General features: G+C 46.6%; 6 protein-coding genes across 6 annotated transcripts; 3 read left to right on the top strand and 3 right to left on the bottom strand.

The window, feature by feature from the left end:
- Positions 1–904: 904 nt before the first annotated feature.
- On the top strand, positions 905–2,081 carry N7477_005269 (NAD(P)-dependent alcohol dehydrogenase; the record flags this gene model as incomplete). The annotated part of the gene is made up of 3 exons (XM_056966932.1): positions 905–913; positions 963–1,088; positions 1,146–2,081. The coding sequence occupies 3 exons, from the start codon at positions 905–907 to the stop codon at positions 2,079–2,081; spliced, it is 1,071 nt and encodes a 356-aa protein (XP_056821686.1).
- Positions 2,082–3,675: 1,594 nt separating this feature from the next.
- On the bottom strand, positions 3,676–4,853 carry N7477_005270 (alpha/beta hydrolase; the record flags this gene model as incomplete). Its single annotated transcript, XM_056966933.1, has 2 exons — positions 3,676–3,980; positions 4,043–4,853. 2 exons carry the CDS (start codon positions 4,851–4,853, stop codon positions 3,676–3,678), a joined length of 1,116 nt encoding a protein of 371 aa, XP_056821687.1.
- A 1,125-nt stretch (positions 4,854–5,978) lies between these two features.
- N7477_005271 (sugar porter family MFS transporter) lies at positions 5,979–8,159 on the bottom strand (the record flags this gene model as incomplete). The annotated part of the gene is made up of 7 exons (XM_056966934.1): positions 5,979–6,204; positions 6,263–6,679; positions 6,736–7,030; positions 7,109–7,626; positions 7,690–7,953; positions 8,002–8,073; positions 8,128–8,159. 7 exons carry the CDS (start codon positions 8,157–8,159, stop codon positions 5,979–5,981), a joined length of 1,824 nt encoding a protein of 607 aa, XP_056821688.1.
- A 1,508-nt stretch (positions 8,160–9,667) lies between these two features.
- N7477_005272 (fungal specific transcription factor domain-containing protein) lies at positions 9,668–11,681 on the top strand (the record flags this gene model as incomplete). The annotated part of the gene is made up of 3 exons (XM_056966935.1): positions 9,668–10,287; positions 10,338–11,422; positions 11,476–11,681. Coding segments are annotated over 3 exons (1,911 nt in total), but the record flags the coding sequence as incomplete, so codon positions are not given.
- Positions 11,682–12,068: 387 nt separating this feature from the next.
- On the bottom strand, positions 12,069–13,773 carry N7477_005273 (uncharacterized protein; the record flags this gene model as incomplete). The annotated part of the gene is made up of 6 exons (XM_056966936.1): positions 12,069–12,166; positions 12,218–12,361; positions 12,421–12,445; positions 12,507–12,995; positions 13,065–13,277; positions 13,525–13,773. The coding sequence occupies 6 exons, from the start codon at positions 13,771–13,773 to the stop codon at positions 12,069–12,071; spliced, it is 1,218 nt and encodes a 405-aa protein (XP_056821690.1).
- Positions 13,774–16,428: 2,655 nt separating this feature from the next.
- On the top strand, positions 16,429–17,035 carry N7477_005274 (uncharacterized protein; the record flags this gene model as incomplete). Its single annotated transcript, XM_056966937.1, has 2 exons — positions 16,429–16,797; positions 16,859–17,035. Coding segments are annotated over 2 exons (546 nt in total), but the record flags the coding sequence as incomplete, so codon positions are not given.
- Positions 17,036–17,452: the final 417 nt, after the last annotated feature.

The following is a 17,452-nucleotide window of genomic DNA, read 5'->3' on the forward strand; positions in this document are numbered from 1 at the left end:
TAGTTCAGCTACAGGGGAATCCACCAGTTCCCAAGACATATTATTAAACGCACTATTTGCTGTTAACGAACCTCTTTCAAAAGAGAGAAAGAGCTCAAATAATACAGTTCTTCCCAATGTTTTCCGCGTCACGGGTGCCAAATCATTCCAGGATGAAGAGGTATATGAGTTCTTCATAACTGAATTTCTGTACATAAGCGGCTTTGCGATGTTGGTGTTTGCTTACCTTCTTTTCTGAATCACCACTTTTTCTTTCACCTTTGTCGGAATTTTCCCGAGTGTAGGCATTATTGACGGCTGCGGCATTGGCAGTAATAGATGAACAAGCCAGAGTGAGCACATCACATATTTTCATTCCCTGTACACCCAGACCTACGTTTTTGGCGACGATGGCAGAGACATCGAAACCCGAGTTACCAGAATTTATGCGTGAGCCACAATCGAACTCGCCCCAAGTGGAGGTGAAAGCACCATGTTCATCAACTGGGATGGATGAACTTAGCGAAGCTGCCCAACTACCCTTAGAATCTTCGTCAAAGGTTACACAAAACCAGCCGGGCTCGAGCCCCTCGTGAAAGCATGGAGGATAGCTTAGTAATAACAAGCCGGATATTGAATGAGCCGTCCAATGTCAACCAATCAATTTGTCAGGGTATCGATGGATCGGATCGGCCATCCGCCGGGCACATCGGATCCGATTGGGTCTGCATCCTTTGCGTCCAATGTGGACTTCCGTCGGAACTAACCTGATAACTCATTGTTGCTTTGGATATTCATCAACGAAAAGGTTGCCGGTCGACAGCGTCCCGCTTTCATCTGAACCTTTTAAAGAGACGTCACCGGTACCCATACACTATGTAATTTGCTCAATAATTCGAATCCTTTCACGGGGACAGACTTCAATATGACACAGGTAAGTTCACTCGAACATCATCCGCGGCTCAGTTTATTCACATGTCTAGACAAATCGGTCGTGTGTTCTCTTTGGTAGTGGCAAGGTTCGCTTCGAAAATCGACCCATCCCGCCTCTTGACGACCCTCACGACATTTTGGTTCGGATCGAATTCGTTGGTGTGTGTGGTAGCGACGTAAGATAACACGACCCTGGTCTCCTTGGACTCATTTCGAAGCTGAAGAAATATCAGGTTCACTTCTGGCAGCATGGCGGTGTCAGCCGTAAGGTCTCTGAGGAGATGCCGCTGGTCATGGGACACGAGGCCTCGGGGGTTGTCGATTCTATCGGAGCAGCTGTCACCAGTGTCAAGCCCGGAGATCGTGTCGCCGTCGAGCCGGGATTTCCATGCCGAAGATGTAAGCAGTGCAAAGAAGGACGCTACAACATCTGTCCGCAGATGAAGTTTGCCGCCGATCCTCCTCTCACAGATGGAACATTGTGCCGTCTCTTCCGAATCCCTGAAGACTACGTCTACAAGATTCCCGATTGGGTGAGCTTGGAAGAAGCCGTCCTTATCGAGCCCTTGAGCGTTGCTGTGCATGGCCTTCGCCTTGCCGAATTGCGACCCGGTCAGACCGTTCTAGTGCAAGGTTCTGGCACAATCGGATTGTTGGCTGCCGCTACCGCGAAGGCGTTTGGTGCCCGAGTTGTTTTTCTCGCAGACATCAACCAGGCAAAGCTTGACTTTGCCAAATCTTTTGTTGAATGCACTACCTTCGTTCCAGATACCAATATCACTCCGGAAAAGGCTGCAACAAGGTTCATGCAAGAGATGGGTGTCTCAGATGGTGTTGACGTTGTTCTGGAGTGTACTGGAGTTGAGTCTTCTGCTCAGACTGGCCTTTATGCATGCGGTCCAGGTGCTATATACATTCAGATTGGCATGGGCAAGGCAGAGCAAAGGCTGCCAATTCTAGCTATTAGTGAAAAGGAAGTTGTCCTGAAAACTTCCTTCCGATACGGCCCCGGCGATTATGAGATTGCATTAGAACTGGTTGCCTCGGGTAAGGTTTCGGTCAAGGAATTGATCAGCAATATTGTGCCGTTCGAAGATGCTCCACTTGCATGGGAGAAGACAGGAAAGGGTGAGGGGATTAAGAATCTGATAAAGGGTCCCTTGGACTAAGCAAACGGCTGGACAACCCTCTGTCACTTTTAAAATTCCTTAAAAAACTTTTCTACCTTTGAAAATCTGATTTCGCAAGACTCGAATCATCATGAATATATTTTTTCATTGTTCTGCACTCTAGATTCAGTTGAGATCAAAATTTCATAATTGTTGGGCAGGACGCGACCAACAGTATCTCGTCATGTTGATCGATTTCGTTCTCGAACTCTCTGTCAAAATACGCTATACCCTATCAAGGTTACTCTGCGCTTGAACCCTTTTCTTGGCAGTATTCCAGTACAGTCGTAAATAACAGCTTATAAATGGCTTCATCATAAGATCCCCTTTTCAGCTGAGAGTCAGACAACGGCCCTCCGAGTGAAATCCATGTGACGTACTGTGATTCAAGGCTTGCCACACAAGCGACTATTGTTCAAGATAATTTGAGATGTCAATTTAACCAGTAGCGAATGAGACATCATAAATCTTCCAAACTCGTACCGTTCACCGGTTTTTGAGGAGGGGGTTTCTTATCTCTATTTCTTTTTGCTTGACCATTGGCTGCATCTACAGATCCAGAAAATTCGTGAAAACGCCCGGGTACAAAGAAGTATGATTTGCCAATTTTCTCCAGCGGCCCACTTGATATTTGTCCAGCGAGTTCAAGTCCGCAAGATATCGTCGACTTTGACACCCCTTTACAGCACAACGGGCTCATTGGGGTATTTGGACAGTAATTTAATTAGTACTATCTGCAGGTGGATTTTGAGCTTCAACAAATATGATGTTGTGTCGCGGTCGAGTCGTCAAACTGCTAATGGTATCAAAAACACAAACATCAACCAGATGCTGTTTCAAAGCTCGATCCTGATTAGTCGAGCTGCCTCACTGCTGCTGTGGCTGCCAGAGCTTCTACTATGTGTGACGAATTTTTCTGATAGGACAAATGACCCTACCTATAGCCTAAAGATTTCCCGCCGTGTTAGTTGTTGGGGAAAAGAAGGTTTCTTCGCCGGGCCCCCCCTTAGCCAAGACTATTTAGGATTCCCGGCAGGTAATTAGGAAACAGCCCAGAGGTGATATTTTAGCGCACACCACCCAGATTCTTTGTAATATGTGTCCAGGGTATTATGGATACCGAGCCGCCTGAGTTAGAACATAATTTGACTAAATTTACAGGGGCCCTTGGATACTGTAAATGGTGAACTGCTCGCACTATTCAACGAATCCGTCAATTGCCCCCAAGGATATCAAGATCAAGACCTGCTCGACATTCAGCCACCCTTAGTGTCCGCAGGGGACTAGTACCGAATAGGAGGCTACTGCGGTCGTTGTCTCGACGGTGACCCACTGCACAAGTAATAGACCAATTAAGACTACTCGTTGGGGGCGGGCCGAAATATAGAGATCAAACTACGGCCACTAAAGGAAGCAGCCAGGAAAACAAGAAAGACAAACAAATGGTTGATATTCATTGTATTCACAAATCTAAGGGTCATTGATGGGCAATGAAGACTTAGAAAAAATTAGATGAGAACGCTGGAACGAGACGTAGAAGCTTACTGACTACTGAAGTGTAGAGAAGACATCAGTTTGGACATATTGCAGGCAGCTAAAGGTTCTGCACAAACTCGGCAACCTTTGCTGCGACGCCCCAAGCGCTCTCCTCAAACCCCATCAGTTGGCCAATCAAATACGTATCATGGACCGCGTCTTCTTCATTGTGTAGTTCCACTACGTTACCCTCAATTCCGCGCATCTCCGCCGCCCACCGTGTTATGCGCTCGAAGAATAGCTCCGAGGTCCCCGCATTGACGAACAGGGGAACAGGTGTTGGGAACGGATTGCCTAGCTGCGTGATGTAAGGATTGGCCGAAGGCTCGGAACAGCTGCCCGCATAGGAGTAGGCTCCCCAGGCTGTGTGGTCATATTAGCTTTGTGGTACAGAGGCGATAGTCTAGGGAGATCGCTCTGCTTACCACCATACGTGCCTGGGACGAAGTCGGTGCTGCGCTGCGGGTTACCTGTAGGATTCAAATAGAACGGGTCGACCCACGGCGAAAGCAGCACGGCGCATTTGGGTGTCGGTATCTTGATGGTAGACCCAAACTCATAGAGATAGCGCAGCAGGGCTACCGCGAGGTTGGCGCCAGCGCTATCGCCAGCGAAAACGATCTGGTGGGGAATGATGTAAAGTTGCTCTTGGAGAAACAGGTAGCTCGACAGCGCGTCTTGCAGTGCGGCTGGGAACGGATTCATGCCTCCATGGCCTGAAAGGCGGTATTGCAAGCAGAAGACGGCATCAGCGGTCCCTTTGTCGAGGAAGTACTTGGCAATGGGTCCACATTGTTCCGTCCGCCCGTCGCCTTGGACGAAGGCTCCTCCGTGGAAATAAAGCACGACAGTCTTTGAAGTCACCTGCGCTCCAGGAGCATCCGGATACCAAGTTCCTCCAATCTTGGCGGGCTTGACAGTCTTGGATGCCAGTGGCCCTCTGTAAACATCCGAAGTGGACACTGGAACCGTTTGGAACCTCTTACCCTCCTTTCCTGGGTCCAAAGTGAGCGTCTCTGTGATTCCTACTCGAGACACAGCATCCAGCAACGGATAAGTGATGCGGGTCATGAAGGTCTGCTTCGCGGTCCATCTTCTGTTTGCCCTAAGAAACGGGATCAAAGATATAGTGGCATAGTATGGGAGGCGCAAGATGACCATGACGATGTACGACAGCTGGAAAAGGAGCCTTAGCGGTTGGTAGGACACCAAGGGATGTCCGTTTCGGGCTGTCATCCTAACGATGCTGCAGAGAGATTTTACTGCAGAATGGAGATAATCAGTTTGGGCTTTCCAAAATATATGAAAGTGATGAATATAAAAAATATAGAAACGTTGACTAGGCGGGAAGGTGAGAGTGTACAATAGCGTTTTGTTCTACATACTATAATGTGTGTCTTAACGCTTCTCACGTCTTCTCTCGAGGCTATCGAATGCTCCTCAATGAAAAGTTATGGTCGGTCGCAATTGACACGTTAGTTGGGTTTATCTGGGTTGGCGGCCGGCAATGATGTGAAGACACAGAGCGGAAGGGGAGTAGGCGTCCCCTGGGATGCAGAGATTTTCTGCTTCTCTGCCCCTATTAATATAGACATGACAGATCGCCTGAATACCATCGTTTTCATCAAGTCATATCTGACTAGTGCATACGCATATTCAGCAATTCCACAAAATCAATCTAGGGATGCCCAACAATCTAGGGGGCGAACTAACTAATAAAGACTAGTCGGAACTGAGAAACAACTGGCTTAATCAGATCCCTTCCTAAAGAGGATACGAGATATTTCGTGGCTTAGGTATTTGTCTAACGGGCGGCCTATATTGGCAGCGATATATAAGATTACTTGGGGCGCCTCACGCACAGGCCATGTCAAGTAACTGACATGTTGTCATTGGACGCTCAACGTTACCGCACTCCGGTCTCGCCACCGGACCATATGAACAGGAGCTTCACCGCTAGCATAAGCTGCCTCAGTCGGACCTAGAAAACCATTCTCTCTACTCTACCCAGAATGGATAGCATTATATCTCAAGTCAGGGCGGCAGGGTGACTAACTCACCCTATGCTCCAGGAGCCGATCACTTCCCGAGGTGGCAGTTTTACTGTCACCATTATTACAGTGGAATTATCCAAAAAAAGAAAAAGAAAAAGAAAAAGCAAAGGGATTGATCTTTATGCTAGACAGTAGACTACTACTACCAAATCTCGGATAACAAATAGGCTCATAACGAACATCGATCAATCAATGACATGACAATTTGTGGCCTGAACATTCTCGAAAACTGGAGAACCTTTCCAGACAGCTTTCATATCTTGGAAATAACTCAAAGATCATTGAGTGGCTTACACGGAATGAATCTTCATTCATGTCTCTCAAGCTCTTCAAGTTGAAAGAGCTGCCTTAACGTTGCGTCTCTTCTCCACAATATCCATCGTTTGATAAAGTATGGCAACGCCTCCGCGATCTGGTATTTCATGAAGGTTCTAGTGGGAACAGCGAAGACGTAGTCAAGCTCCTCCAGAGTGAGCTGCTTTGTCTCTGGCACCCAAAGGAATATCATTATCAGCGCAAGAAAGTTTAACCCGCTAGATGCTCAGTTTTAGCACATGACTTTCCAGGGATTGAAACGGGATTTTCACTTACGCATAGAACCCGAATGCTCCGACAGCACCAAAGCTGGCAAGGAGGGTAGGAAACGTCAAGGATAAGATACTGGACCAAAAGAAACAGGTTGCCACAGCCCATGCCATTCCCACTTCTCGATGCGAGAGCGGGAAAACCTCCGCCGAGTATGTGAAGGGCACAGGGCCTTCTCCGGGGGAATAGAAAGCAGTGAACATATATATGAAAAGAGCGACAAGGGCAAGATGGGCTTTGTTGTCCTGTGGTATCAGATTTGAAAGTCCAGCGGCTAGGAGGGTCCATGTCATTTGAGGAAACGTAAAAAGAAGCAAGCTGCGGCGTCCAAAGGTGTCAATGGTCCAGATTGCGGGAAATGCGAAAACGAAGCCAATGATGCCGTAGCCCCATGACCCCAGGAGAGCTTGGAATTCGGTAAATCTGACCATATTCTCTATTAACACGCGCCTTTGTGTGTGGAAAACAGGGCAATTTACCCAGCCGCAGCAAAAATAGTTGAGGAGTAAAATGCCACAATATTGATGCCGCACATTTGTTGGGCAATCATTACCGTGAAAGAAGCAAGAGTAGCCCGGCGTATGCGGGGTACAGTAAATAGTTGGATGAACCGGGTCGCGTAATTGTTCCCATCAGTAAGCTTTCTTTCGTGTGCCAGTTGGGCGTGAATGGCACACAGATCGCGGGCCGCTTGGATCGGGGTGTTTCGGAGAGACTTGAGGGCACTGAAAGCATCCTTGTATCTTCCTTTTTTCATGTACCATCGGGGAGACTCTGTATCTTATATCAGTGATTGTCCTTCCTTGCAGCGTTCGGCTCGAACAGCTTCGCGGTCTAAATTCAGGCTCTTACCAGGGCAAAAGAAGATGCCAATTGCCAGGGGAACGGCGGGAATAAAGGCGGAGCCTAATTCCAGTCGCCAGGCAATAGATCCAGTATGGAAGACTGCCAGATTAGCACTAAGTCCGAGGAAGATTCCGAACGCAGTCCACATTTGCCATGACATGACCAATCCTCCGCGAATCGAGGCTGGACAATTTTCGGCAGCGAATACCGGCGCTGTTGAGGCTTTGCAGCCCATGCCAATCCCCATGAGGATACGCGTAATCAGAAGTTGCAACCATGTTTGACTGAATGCGGACCCAATTACTGGAAAGAGGCAGAAGATAGCAGATATGAAAATTGTGGTCCGGCGGCCGAAACGGTTGTTGAGAGGATCTGAAAGCCAGCATCCAATCATCGCAGCTGAATAGTAGGGGGCAGCATTAATCAAGCCGACGATCCAAGGGTCAATTCCAGTCTGGGAAGAAATTCCAAAAACATGGGGGAAAGTTAAGTTGGCCCCATTAGTGCCCGTCTGGTCCCATCCTCTGTACAGAATGTTAGCAAACAGATGAAGACCGTAGGCAGCCTCTGCAGCCGATTAGACGTACTGGACCGCGGCAGCCAATGAGCACAGAATCACAGTGAGATAGAGGGCCTTCGGTTGTCGCCATTTATGCAACTTCTCTTGCCGGATAGCCTCCTTATCTACCTCGTCAAGTTCAGGTAAACCTTCAAAACCCTCTGGGTCCTGTGCCACAAGAGCTCCCTTTTCAAGCAATGCAGAGAATTCCAAGAGATCATGCTCATGTGCCAGTTGATTAGCTAAGAGCAAGACCTGCTCGCGTGACAAGTGAGAAAGAGGATTTCGAATTCTCCGAGTGTCAGCAAAAAAATCCTTGGAAAAAGAAGCAGGGCCTTACTTTGCATCAACATTGCGTTCAAGATGTTCTGGTGAAATATCATCCAGTTTCTCAATCCTGCACTCAGCGTACCTTGAAAGAAAGAAGTCAGTAAGAACAACAGACGAAGGCAGACCCATAACGCACGCGTCTTCCACTTGCACAGGATAGTCCTTCATTTCATCGAAATTTTGTTGAGAATGAAATATTGCCAAGTGCTATAATATGGGGGGCTACCTGACGAGCTTCTTATAGATGAGTTTACAAGAAGACCATGGCTAGAACCTACGCGCCTCTTCTCTTATTCACCGGACACTCCCTCCGGAAAGCGATTATCCGGAAATCCGGGGAAAGAGCTGGGCTACATCTGGGGTCCCCAGGTGGTGCATGGGGTCAACCAGCGAGACCATGAGGTGGGTGGCGGCTCTATTCCATTGTCATTCGGATCCGGCGGCCGGGAAAGCCAAAAGATTCACCTCGACATTGTGGGAATGCCGGAGGTAGTCCAAACTGTGCCTTGTTTCGAAGATAAGTGACTTTCCTCGCTCCAATCGGATTTGCAAACTCCCAGGGGTAGTCCACCGGATCCGAGTGGGTCAAGTTCAATCGTGTTCGCCGGAACTCGGACGGAGCACAGTTGTCCGCAGCATATCCAACAATAAAGATCCGCCTGAGATCTCACAACTTCTCACGTTTCCCAGTAGATGACAGAATGTCAAAGACAAAAATCATCTTTGCACCTTTCGTTGGATTCAATCGCTTCGGAGAAGGTTCATGAGACGGTGGTTCAAGAGAAAAATCATTGAGGGAATTTTGGTGCCAAAGAAGGCTTATTCCAGTCATGAATCACATTTTGATGCCAGAATCATGTTCATAATGCTCTTGATCATCTCGAATGGAAGATACAGACTTTCAGGTCGAAGTTAATGAGAATTCACTCCAAAGCGGAAATGTAAATTGGTTGCGGGGCGTTGCCACTGCACTTCCCCGCATTTGCGGCAAAACATTTTCCAATTTTCCGCCTCACGCATCCTGAGAGACGTAACATTATCTTCTTCAAGGAGAAATTCTAATGGATCGCAGTACCGACTCGGCAGCTACACCTTATAGGCCCGAGCTACTGACTCGTGTCAACCGCGCCTGCGATCGATGCCGGCGCCACAAGATCAAAGTGCGTTGAGAGTCTCATTTTCCCGCAGAATCATTCTTCATTGAGTCAATTAGCTTATGGAACGATAGTGCGATCTATTCCGACCCTGTACTCTTTGTCAAAGAGCTCACGTCCCATGCATATCGACAGCAAGACCGAAGAACAGAAGCAAGTAAGGCAGTAAAAGATCCTTGCAATGTGGAATGTTGCTTATACCTAGCAGTGATCGTCATCACAGGTCCCCAATTTTGGAAAGCCCGCAAGTTGAACCTGTTCTGGAAAATTGGCAGACTCCAGTAGAAAGGGAATGTAGGTGACCAGCGTGAAATGATTCTTGCGAGGTCAATCACTGAATATCCATGCACAGCTTCTTCGTCTCTCGATTCATGTTCACAATTCAGAACTATCGCTTCTGTCTCGAATGTCTCGGTAGATGGGGATCAGAGTGCCGACTCAACTATGTCGATTGCTCGGAAGGTAACTTCGCCTGTATGAAAGAGCAAGTCGGTTACTGACGGTAGCAGCTTTTCCAATTAGGCGAAAAAAAGTCTTTCTGGTTCGTCTGTCTCTGCTTTGCCCGATGGAGACGCCAGAATGGCAAATCACCCATCATACCCTGGTGACTCTGCGCGTGATACAATTTCAAACATTCTCGGATATGAAATTCCCCCTTCGCATCTTTTACATACTTTGCTCGAGGAATATTTTGATTCGGTTCATTGGTTTTCTCTAGTCATCCTAGAGAGGAAGTTCCGCTCGCAGCTTGAGAGCGCCTGTGAGGGATATGTTCTGCCATCTCAGAAGTCTTTTCTTCTTCTTCTGTCGACGATGCTAGGTCTAAGTGCCTGGTATCGATCTAAACGACAAACCCCTAGAGAGACCGTGGACTGGGGTGTATGGGCTTCACATCTGTTGCGGAATGTGGAGGCTCATCTCTTTGACATAATCGACGAGGCTTCTATCCAGTCAATACAGATTTGCATTCTTCTAGGGTCTTTTCACTCCTACCATGGCAAGCCAAAGGCATCATTCGCTTTGCTAGGTGCAACCATAAAAATGGCGCAGGCAATGGGCCTCCATCGAGAAATTCCTGAAAACGGCGAGTGCGAGCTCGAGGAATCACGACGAGTGTGGTGGACAATTTACACATGGGACAGGTTGTTCCGCAATCATCCGCTGTTTCAACATTTCACTAACGCGTATCTAGGTGGGCTTCGATTACTTATGGCCGCCCTCCGTCTATTGATGATTCAGAGCATAACGTCGAAATGCCTGGCGAAGTCTACGAAAGAAGAGATTTCATAGTTTCGCGTTTCGACGGCATCAATGAAACGATATGCTATTCGATTTATCAGCGAGAACTAAACAAGCTATACGTCATCGCTTCGCCTTTAATAAAAACTATTTTTGGTGTTCGTTCTGCCAACAGTACTCGAACGAGTCCCGTTGGCTACTCTGATCTAGTGGCCAGCATCATAAGGAAGATGAGAGACTGGAAGGCTTGCCTGCCCTCAAACCTTGTCTTCAATGAGTCAAGTGATACCAAAATCAGCTCTACGAGGAAAGAAAAAGTCTTTCAGCTGCAATCTTTGGCATTACAACTTACGTTCGACCATCTTATCATCATTTTTCATCGGCCTATTTTGAGCGAGCAGATGGCATCGATCGCTAACAACTTTGGAACCAACGCCAATGAGCTGGAAGAGCAATCTAGCGACAATATTCCGCAAAATTCAACGTCAGAAAGCCAATACCAAGCCCAAGAACGACCGATATCTGAGCAATGGTGGAACGCAGCTCTCCGAACAGCGAGGGTTACTCAATCCCCACGCCTTACTCAAATGGCAACTGATGGACATTTAATGGCATTCCTTGCCATTAACACTTTCAACTCCGCTGTCGCTTTAGTTGTTTATGCCTTTTGCAATCCGCTTTCGAATAGAGCACAAGAGTCTAAACGGAACATATCCCGCATATACAGGTTACAGGAACTACTCAGGACTCGCGGCTTGATTCCGTTACAGAGCTGCACAATACTCCGTGAACTGATCCGCATGGTAGCTCAGCGCGAAGAAAATGTAATGCTTATGCCTTCGAAGCCCACAAGACTCGAAGCCATACCCAACACAGAACCAGAGGATCAAGAGCGGCATGTTACAGTCGAAGAGTCACATTGTTCTCCAGGAAACCCCTCTAATATTGAGGACATCCAGAACATACCTTTCGACAATGCATACAACTTTCCGAGCGGGAATGTAACTTTAGACGAGGGACTTTTTTCCGTCCAACAAGGTGAGTTGCAATAGATGAAACTATCTTTGAACATTGATTGACTTGATATCCAGTGCTTTTTGGAACATCTTCGGGGGCCTTATCAGGAGAGTCCCCAAAGCAAGCTTCGCATAGAAATGATATCGACCGGCACGCAGCTGTTACACTTGGGAGCTCAAATTCAGCAATTGAGGTTCCAGAAAATTCCAAGGGCCCAGTCGATAACAGTATGTACTGGATTTGGGAGGATTGGAATCCTAGTATCTTCTTAGATGTCTAGACAATCTTGCTAGAAACGATATGGCTGTTTCTGTGACCACTACTCTACCCCCATTATATTGGGATAAGTGGGACGTATAAATCCTAGTGGACTAGACTTACATTGAGTGTCAGAGGCCACTTTTTCATGAGTATTGTCATAGGCTAGTAGTTGGTTCATGATATGTCTTCTTCAATCCAATCTTCATGCCCAGATTTCCTAGTTTCTTCCACCGGGCTCAAAGGGGTAGCAGGCACTGAGCATATTCTGTGCTATAGGCTGTGCAAACGCCCTGCGCACAAGTTGTTGGACCAGTCCATCCATACCCGCCACATTGCCCATACAGGGGGGCACCAGTTCCACTGCTTCCAGAGGTGGACGTTGTAGTTGAGGGCTGAGTCGTGGTTTTCAACGTGGTAGTACTCCCCCTCCGGGAGAGGTACCCCCGCCGGTGTTACCGCTCATGACTTGAGCCACCTGGTTGGCAATGGCCACCATTTGAACGCCTTAAAATGTTAACATTTTGATTTTCCACATTGACTTCAATCTGAGCTTACCTCCTATCTGGTCAGCATTGGCCCCATACCAACCCACCCAATCCCAGCAGCCATTCGGGTTGCTTAGCTCACTACCTCCCCAGATGCTGTGCATAGTGTTGTCCGGGATTGCTTGAGGGTATAGAATGATGATATTATTAGTATCTGTAGAATAAGAGAGGTCAGTCACATGCTATCGAAGGTAGTAGGGAGTTTGCTCTGACCTGCCCATATGTTGTAACCTGTATTCTGAATAAAGTCAGTTTGGATATTACTGTAGCTCTGCAAGCATCCATATAGGGCAACATACAGCTTGCAGGCCGTGGAGCCACTGGAACGTAAAGATAACCGGTCGTGTCCATGCCAGCGGCACGTATTCGCCCGTTTGGGCAAAAGAAACAACGCTCCCGGTGAGGGTACCGGTGTTCCTAGTATTCAAAGAGCCATAAATCCACTGTAAACCCGCTCCAGCACCATCGTAGTTGCAGTTACTGATATAGGGCGAAGTAGACATACTGCAAGAGTTGTCGCCTGAGCCGTCGAAGTCAGTGGGGAAAGTGTGCACAGCACCGCTTGTCGTCACGTACGACACATCAGCCGAAGTGTCGAAATTGCTGAGCTGGCTATGCAACGCATTCATCACGTTAGGGCCCACAGTGGTGTCTGCGGACCCTTCCCAGAGGTAGATCTTGCGATTTGCCAGGTTGCTCGTCGTGGCAATCTCATTGCCGCTCCATGACTTCATGTTTGCAGTCGGTGTTGTGATAGAGGGACTTTGATTGTACATGCAGGTTGTATACTGCACAAGACGATATGAGTCAACCAATTTGAGTTCTTTTGATTCAGTTGTGTTTAGGTTTCAACTTACAGCCTGATTACGAGCACAATCAAAAGGCCCGCCCGCAAAAACACCGAAGTCGACCTGAAAGACGTTCGAATATGCCACGCCGAGCTGTGCGGACATGAAGCCGCCGCTAGATAGGCCAGACACGGAGACCGCAGCGGAGTCAACATTGTAGGCGCCAAGAGGTGATGCGACTATTTCAAGGATAGCTGCGACAGAAACTCGAGAAATAGACAACTTTTAGTGCAGGGCTCAGCAAAGTCAATGGGCGAATCTCACAACAGAACTGGTAGTTCGCTGTTGCGATAAGTCTTAGAAAAAGACAATCAGATTTTTTTTTTCCGGCCCTTGATTTTTAATGAGGGACAAGGTACTCACTTTCCTCCTTGGCTGGCTGGAGTCAAGCATTGACTGGGTTGCAAGAGCATCCATCTACTGAAGAAGACCCTGAAGAAGACCCTGAAGTTGATGGCACGAGCTTTACCGACGTGGAAGTTCCGGATTGGCTGGTGACGGGGGTCGAAGTAGAGGCTTGACTTATGGAAGTCGCGTATTCCGAAGACATTGAAATCGATATCAAGTCCTCTGCCAACGCAGAAGCTCCGGATTGGCTGGCAATGTGGGTTGAAGTAGAGTTAATCTTCTGTTTGTCACAGCCCAGAGCACGAATACCTACTTGAACAATCCATCTCGTCGAGACGAGCAAAAGGTGCCGAATAGCCTGTGCAGCCATAGTTATTCTCAGACCACACCATGCACTGGTTGTAATTGTTAATGATAATCAGAGAGCCACCAAAAGCGACACCGGCAAAAAGGCAGAAAAATGGAGCATAGTGCAGAAACTGCATCTTCCCTGTGGTTGGATCAAATTCGGTATAGGAGCGAAAGGTGAAGGGAATCACGAAGCTAGACTCGATGGCTTTGTATGGAATTTATAGTATTAGACGGAGGATCTGGAGTTATTTAAGCGCTAGATATTGTGCCAGCTGCCCTCTTTTTTGTTATTGGTCTTTTGATAGTGAAAAACGTTTGAGTTTTTCCACTACCCCGATAAGAAATCCAATAATATCGAGTGCTAGGTCTATCGTAGACAAACTTTGAAAGTCCCGGCTCAAAGGTACAAGAAAGTGTGGTGCGCAAATTGAAGTGCTTCTGCAAGGGTATATATAGCCAAGCTACTGCGAGATTGTAAATTAGAGGGAGACACAATCCTTACCTGAGAGCTTAACAGTATCCTGTTATGGTCTCTTATTTATCACTCTTTAATTTATAATGTCATCGTTTAGGTCGCCATCGCTTAGGACGCCATCGTTTAAGACGCCATCGTTTAAGACGCCATCGTTTAGGACGCCATCGTTTAGGACGCCATCGTTTAGGACGCCATCGTTAGGAATTGCACAGGTCATGAAATAAATGCTACTAGTATGCAGTAGCGCTGTACGAAGACTGCCTAAAAACACTGCTTAATTCACAGAATATAGCCTACCTCTATCTCTATTTGAGCAAGAGCCGGTTAAGAGAGGGTGATGAAGAGCGGAAAGAGAGGGAACCATTGAAGATGAATATTGCAAATAAATTTTCTGTTCTTTCTTTTTATTTTTCTCCCATATAGAATATCTCTGCGCCGCCGGATAATAATATTGTAATCGCTCCTTGAGACCTCCTACCATATTTACAATATTCATTCTTCCACAATCACAATGCAACTTCCTCAGAGCGCTAAGAAGTCTATCGATTAAGAGTTTGGACGTATCTTTGCACTCAGAGACACTGATCTTGACCCTAAGGCTCTAGAATTTCTTAGAGATGCCTAAGTCTCTTTGGGGTCGAAGCCGCCAAGAAGCCTTAAAGGACCTATAAAACGATCGCTTATGTATTATGCTGCTATGGGGAATTGTCCTAAGCTCCTGCGATACCTGTTGTTGAATAACGTAGCAGTAGATGCTCGAGACCGGAATAACCGAACTCCTCTCTCTTTGGCTGCGGAACACTATTTATTGGACACTGTGAAAATTCTATTGGACAATAGAGCAAAAATAATTGCAACCGACGATATATACACGACACCATTGTCTTAGTTAATACAAGCAGGTCGTGCGGGGGCCGACGCGCAGTATGCGCTCACGAAAGCTTTTTTGATAAGTTAAGGCGCGAGAGAGAAGGGGTTTAAGCGACGCTGGGTTATAAAGAAGCTTAGTATATTTTGATGGAGACCGGGACTCTCAGGAGCATCAGGAGTTCTTCGATCCTTCTCAATGCCTGGGTAAGGTCCAATAAGGTCAGTTCCCCGACACTAATCAAATAAATGTTCAAAAACGTTTACTGATCATTATGTTATACTGTAGTTAACCAACCATTTACAGGTTGTATACCTTCGTTTGTTCCGACCTATTCTCTGAGGGATATAAAGGCCGTTATTATATTAAGAGCCAATAGGAGGTGGATAGTCAACTTCAGCCGAATACTATTATTTGGACGCATATTGCTTCGATTTGACTTTTCTCAGCCTTAGGTCTCTCCTTCTCCTTCAGGGACTACTGTATGTTAAGTGTTAGATAATGTAGACATCGTTTCTACTTACGTATATAAAAGAAAATGACAAGAGAATCATTCACTTCAATCGTGTCTCGCCATTTTCGTCGCCATTCTTTTTCGATATGCGATTTCGGTGTTTGAGGTTATCGAAGATAATAAAAGGAAGCATGAGATACTGTATAGTATGTGCCCTAGTATGTAAATTACTTGAGATTGTTTTGTTCTAATTGAGCCTGTGTTAATTGAAATATAATGCTCCGTTGAGGGATCCTCTGGGGTAATAATCTAATGAGTTATAACACTGGACTTTCAGAATCACAATATAGTGCTATAGAGAACGGGCGGGCGATGATTAAGCCGATCTCGTAGGATCCACACCGCTATCAGCCTGGCTGTTCTCTATGGTTTGCCATCCACTTGTTCAATTAAAGTCTGCAGTTCAAGAGACCGAAAGGGCTATTCAAATGTTTGAATGGCGTGGCTAAACTGTGTGGTCAAAGGGTGTCGGCAAACGGTCTTATTAAATAGTGCGGTTCAACAGTGCGGTCCTACGGAAGTAGTGGTCAAACGGTGCGGTGAAACAGCGTGCTTAAACAGCGCGCTTAAATGGTGTGCTCAAACGGGCTGTTAGTGAAACGGAGTGGTAACCACACGAAGAGGTGTGCATGCTGTAAATTATTAATTTCGATGACCCGCGTCGGCATCTCCAATACAATACCTTTAACGATCCCCTAGCGTTATATCTCTATGTCGGGTCTCGAGACATAGCCTGTCATACCTAGATTTGCCAAATCAAGAATCCCTCTTCCACGGGGGGAAGCCTACCTATATTCGTAGCTTCTCTAACGATAGCTGTATTCCCTCAGTGACAAGCACGCCCTTGCCTATTAGCTGCACTAATAAGACCACCTATGCGAGAATACTTAGAGAAGAGGAAGAAATAGACATAATCTTCAATATCGCTATTAGTGCGGCCAACTGGGCCCTGCTTACTGGCTATCTGGTAGCTCCTGGTATATTTACCTCGCTTCAAAGCTCCGATGAGGTGGAGCGTGCTTTGCAAGCTAACAAAGCCGGTCGGACGGTGTTGCATATAATCCAAAATCCCCTATTACTCTCTGTCGCCTATTATCTCTTCCTCGGTGGTATTGCGGCTTTCGTATGGCTTCTGCATTTTCCGAAGCTCAGAGGTAATTACATATGGTTGGTCAATAAGCTTTTTGTGTAAGCTCTTATATCACAGACAAATACCAGCAAGACAACAGGAACTAAATATTCAATAGGCCAGTGTCGTTAAACGCTGTTGCTGGGATATTAACCACAATAATCAACGTCTGTGCATCTCAAGGAGGAGATTAGTCCGTAATGGCTATTGTAACAACAGTTGTTACTGGGACGACTCTCCTTGTCTCCGTGGCTCTGCTGTGCGTTTACAAGTTCTACTTGTTGAAGAAGGTTAAACAGGAGGACGCGATTATTAGATACCTATCAGAGACGTTATAACCCTTCAATATGTAATGTTCAGCATATACGACCATAGGGTGTGGAGAACAGGGCTTCCCGTCCGCTCAGCCATAATCACACGCCGGTAGGTTAGTAGTTGGGTGGTTGACCACTAGCGAATCCCTACTATTATATGTTTCTGCTTTTGCTTTTTCTTTCATTCTTTCTTTTTCCAAGATCTTGGCTGTTTCTCCTTTTCGTTTCAACACGCGATTGTTTAGCTGCATCTTTTGCCATTTTTGTTTATCGCCTCGAGATCTGTCAAATAAATGATAAGGGTGTCGGGAATCATATCTAAGAAAAGGTACCCACAATCCTATCTCGCGCGCTGATTCATTCTTTCATTCTCCTAGGCAAATAATGCACTATATTGA

The sequence above is a fragment of the Penicillium maclennaniae genome, assembly GCF_028827695.1.
Source record: "Penicillium maclennaniae strain IBT 15551 chromosome Unknown utg000005l:1.0-2652337.0:1.0-2654196.0, whole genome shotgun sequence".
NCBI lineage: Eukaryota > Fungi > Ascomycota > Eurotiomycetes > Eurotiales > Aspergillaceae > Penicillium > Penicillium maclennaniae.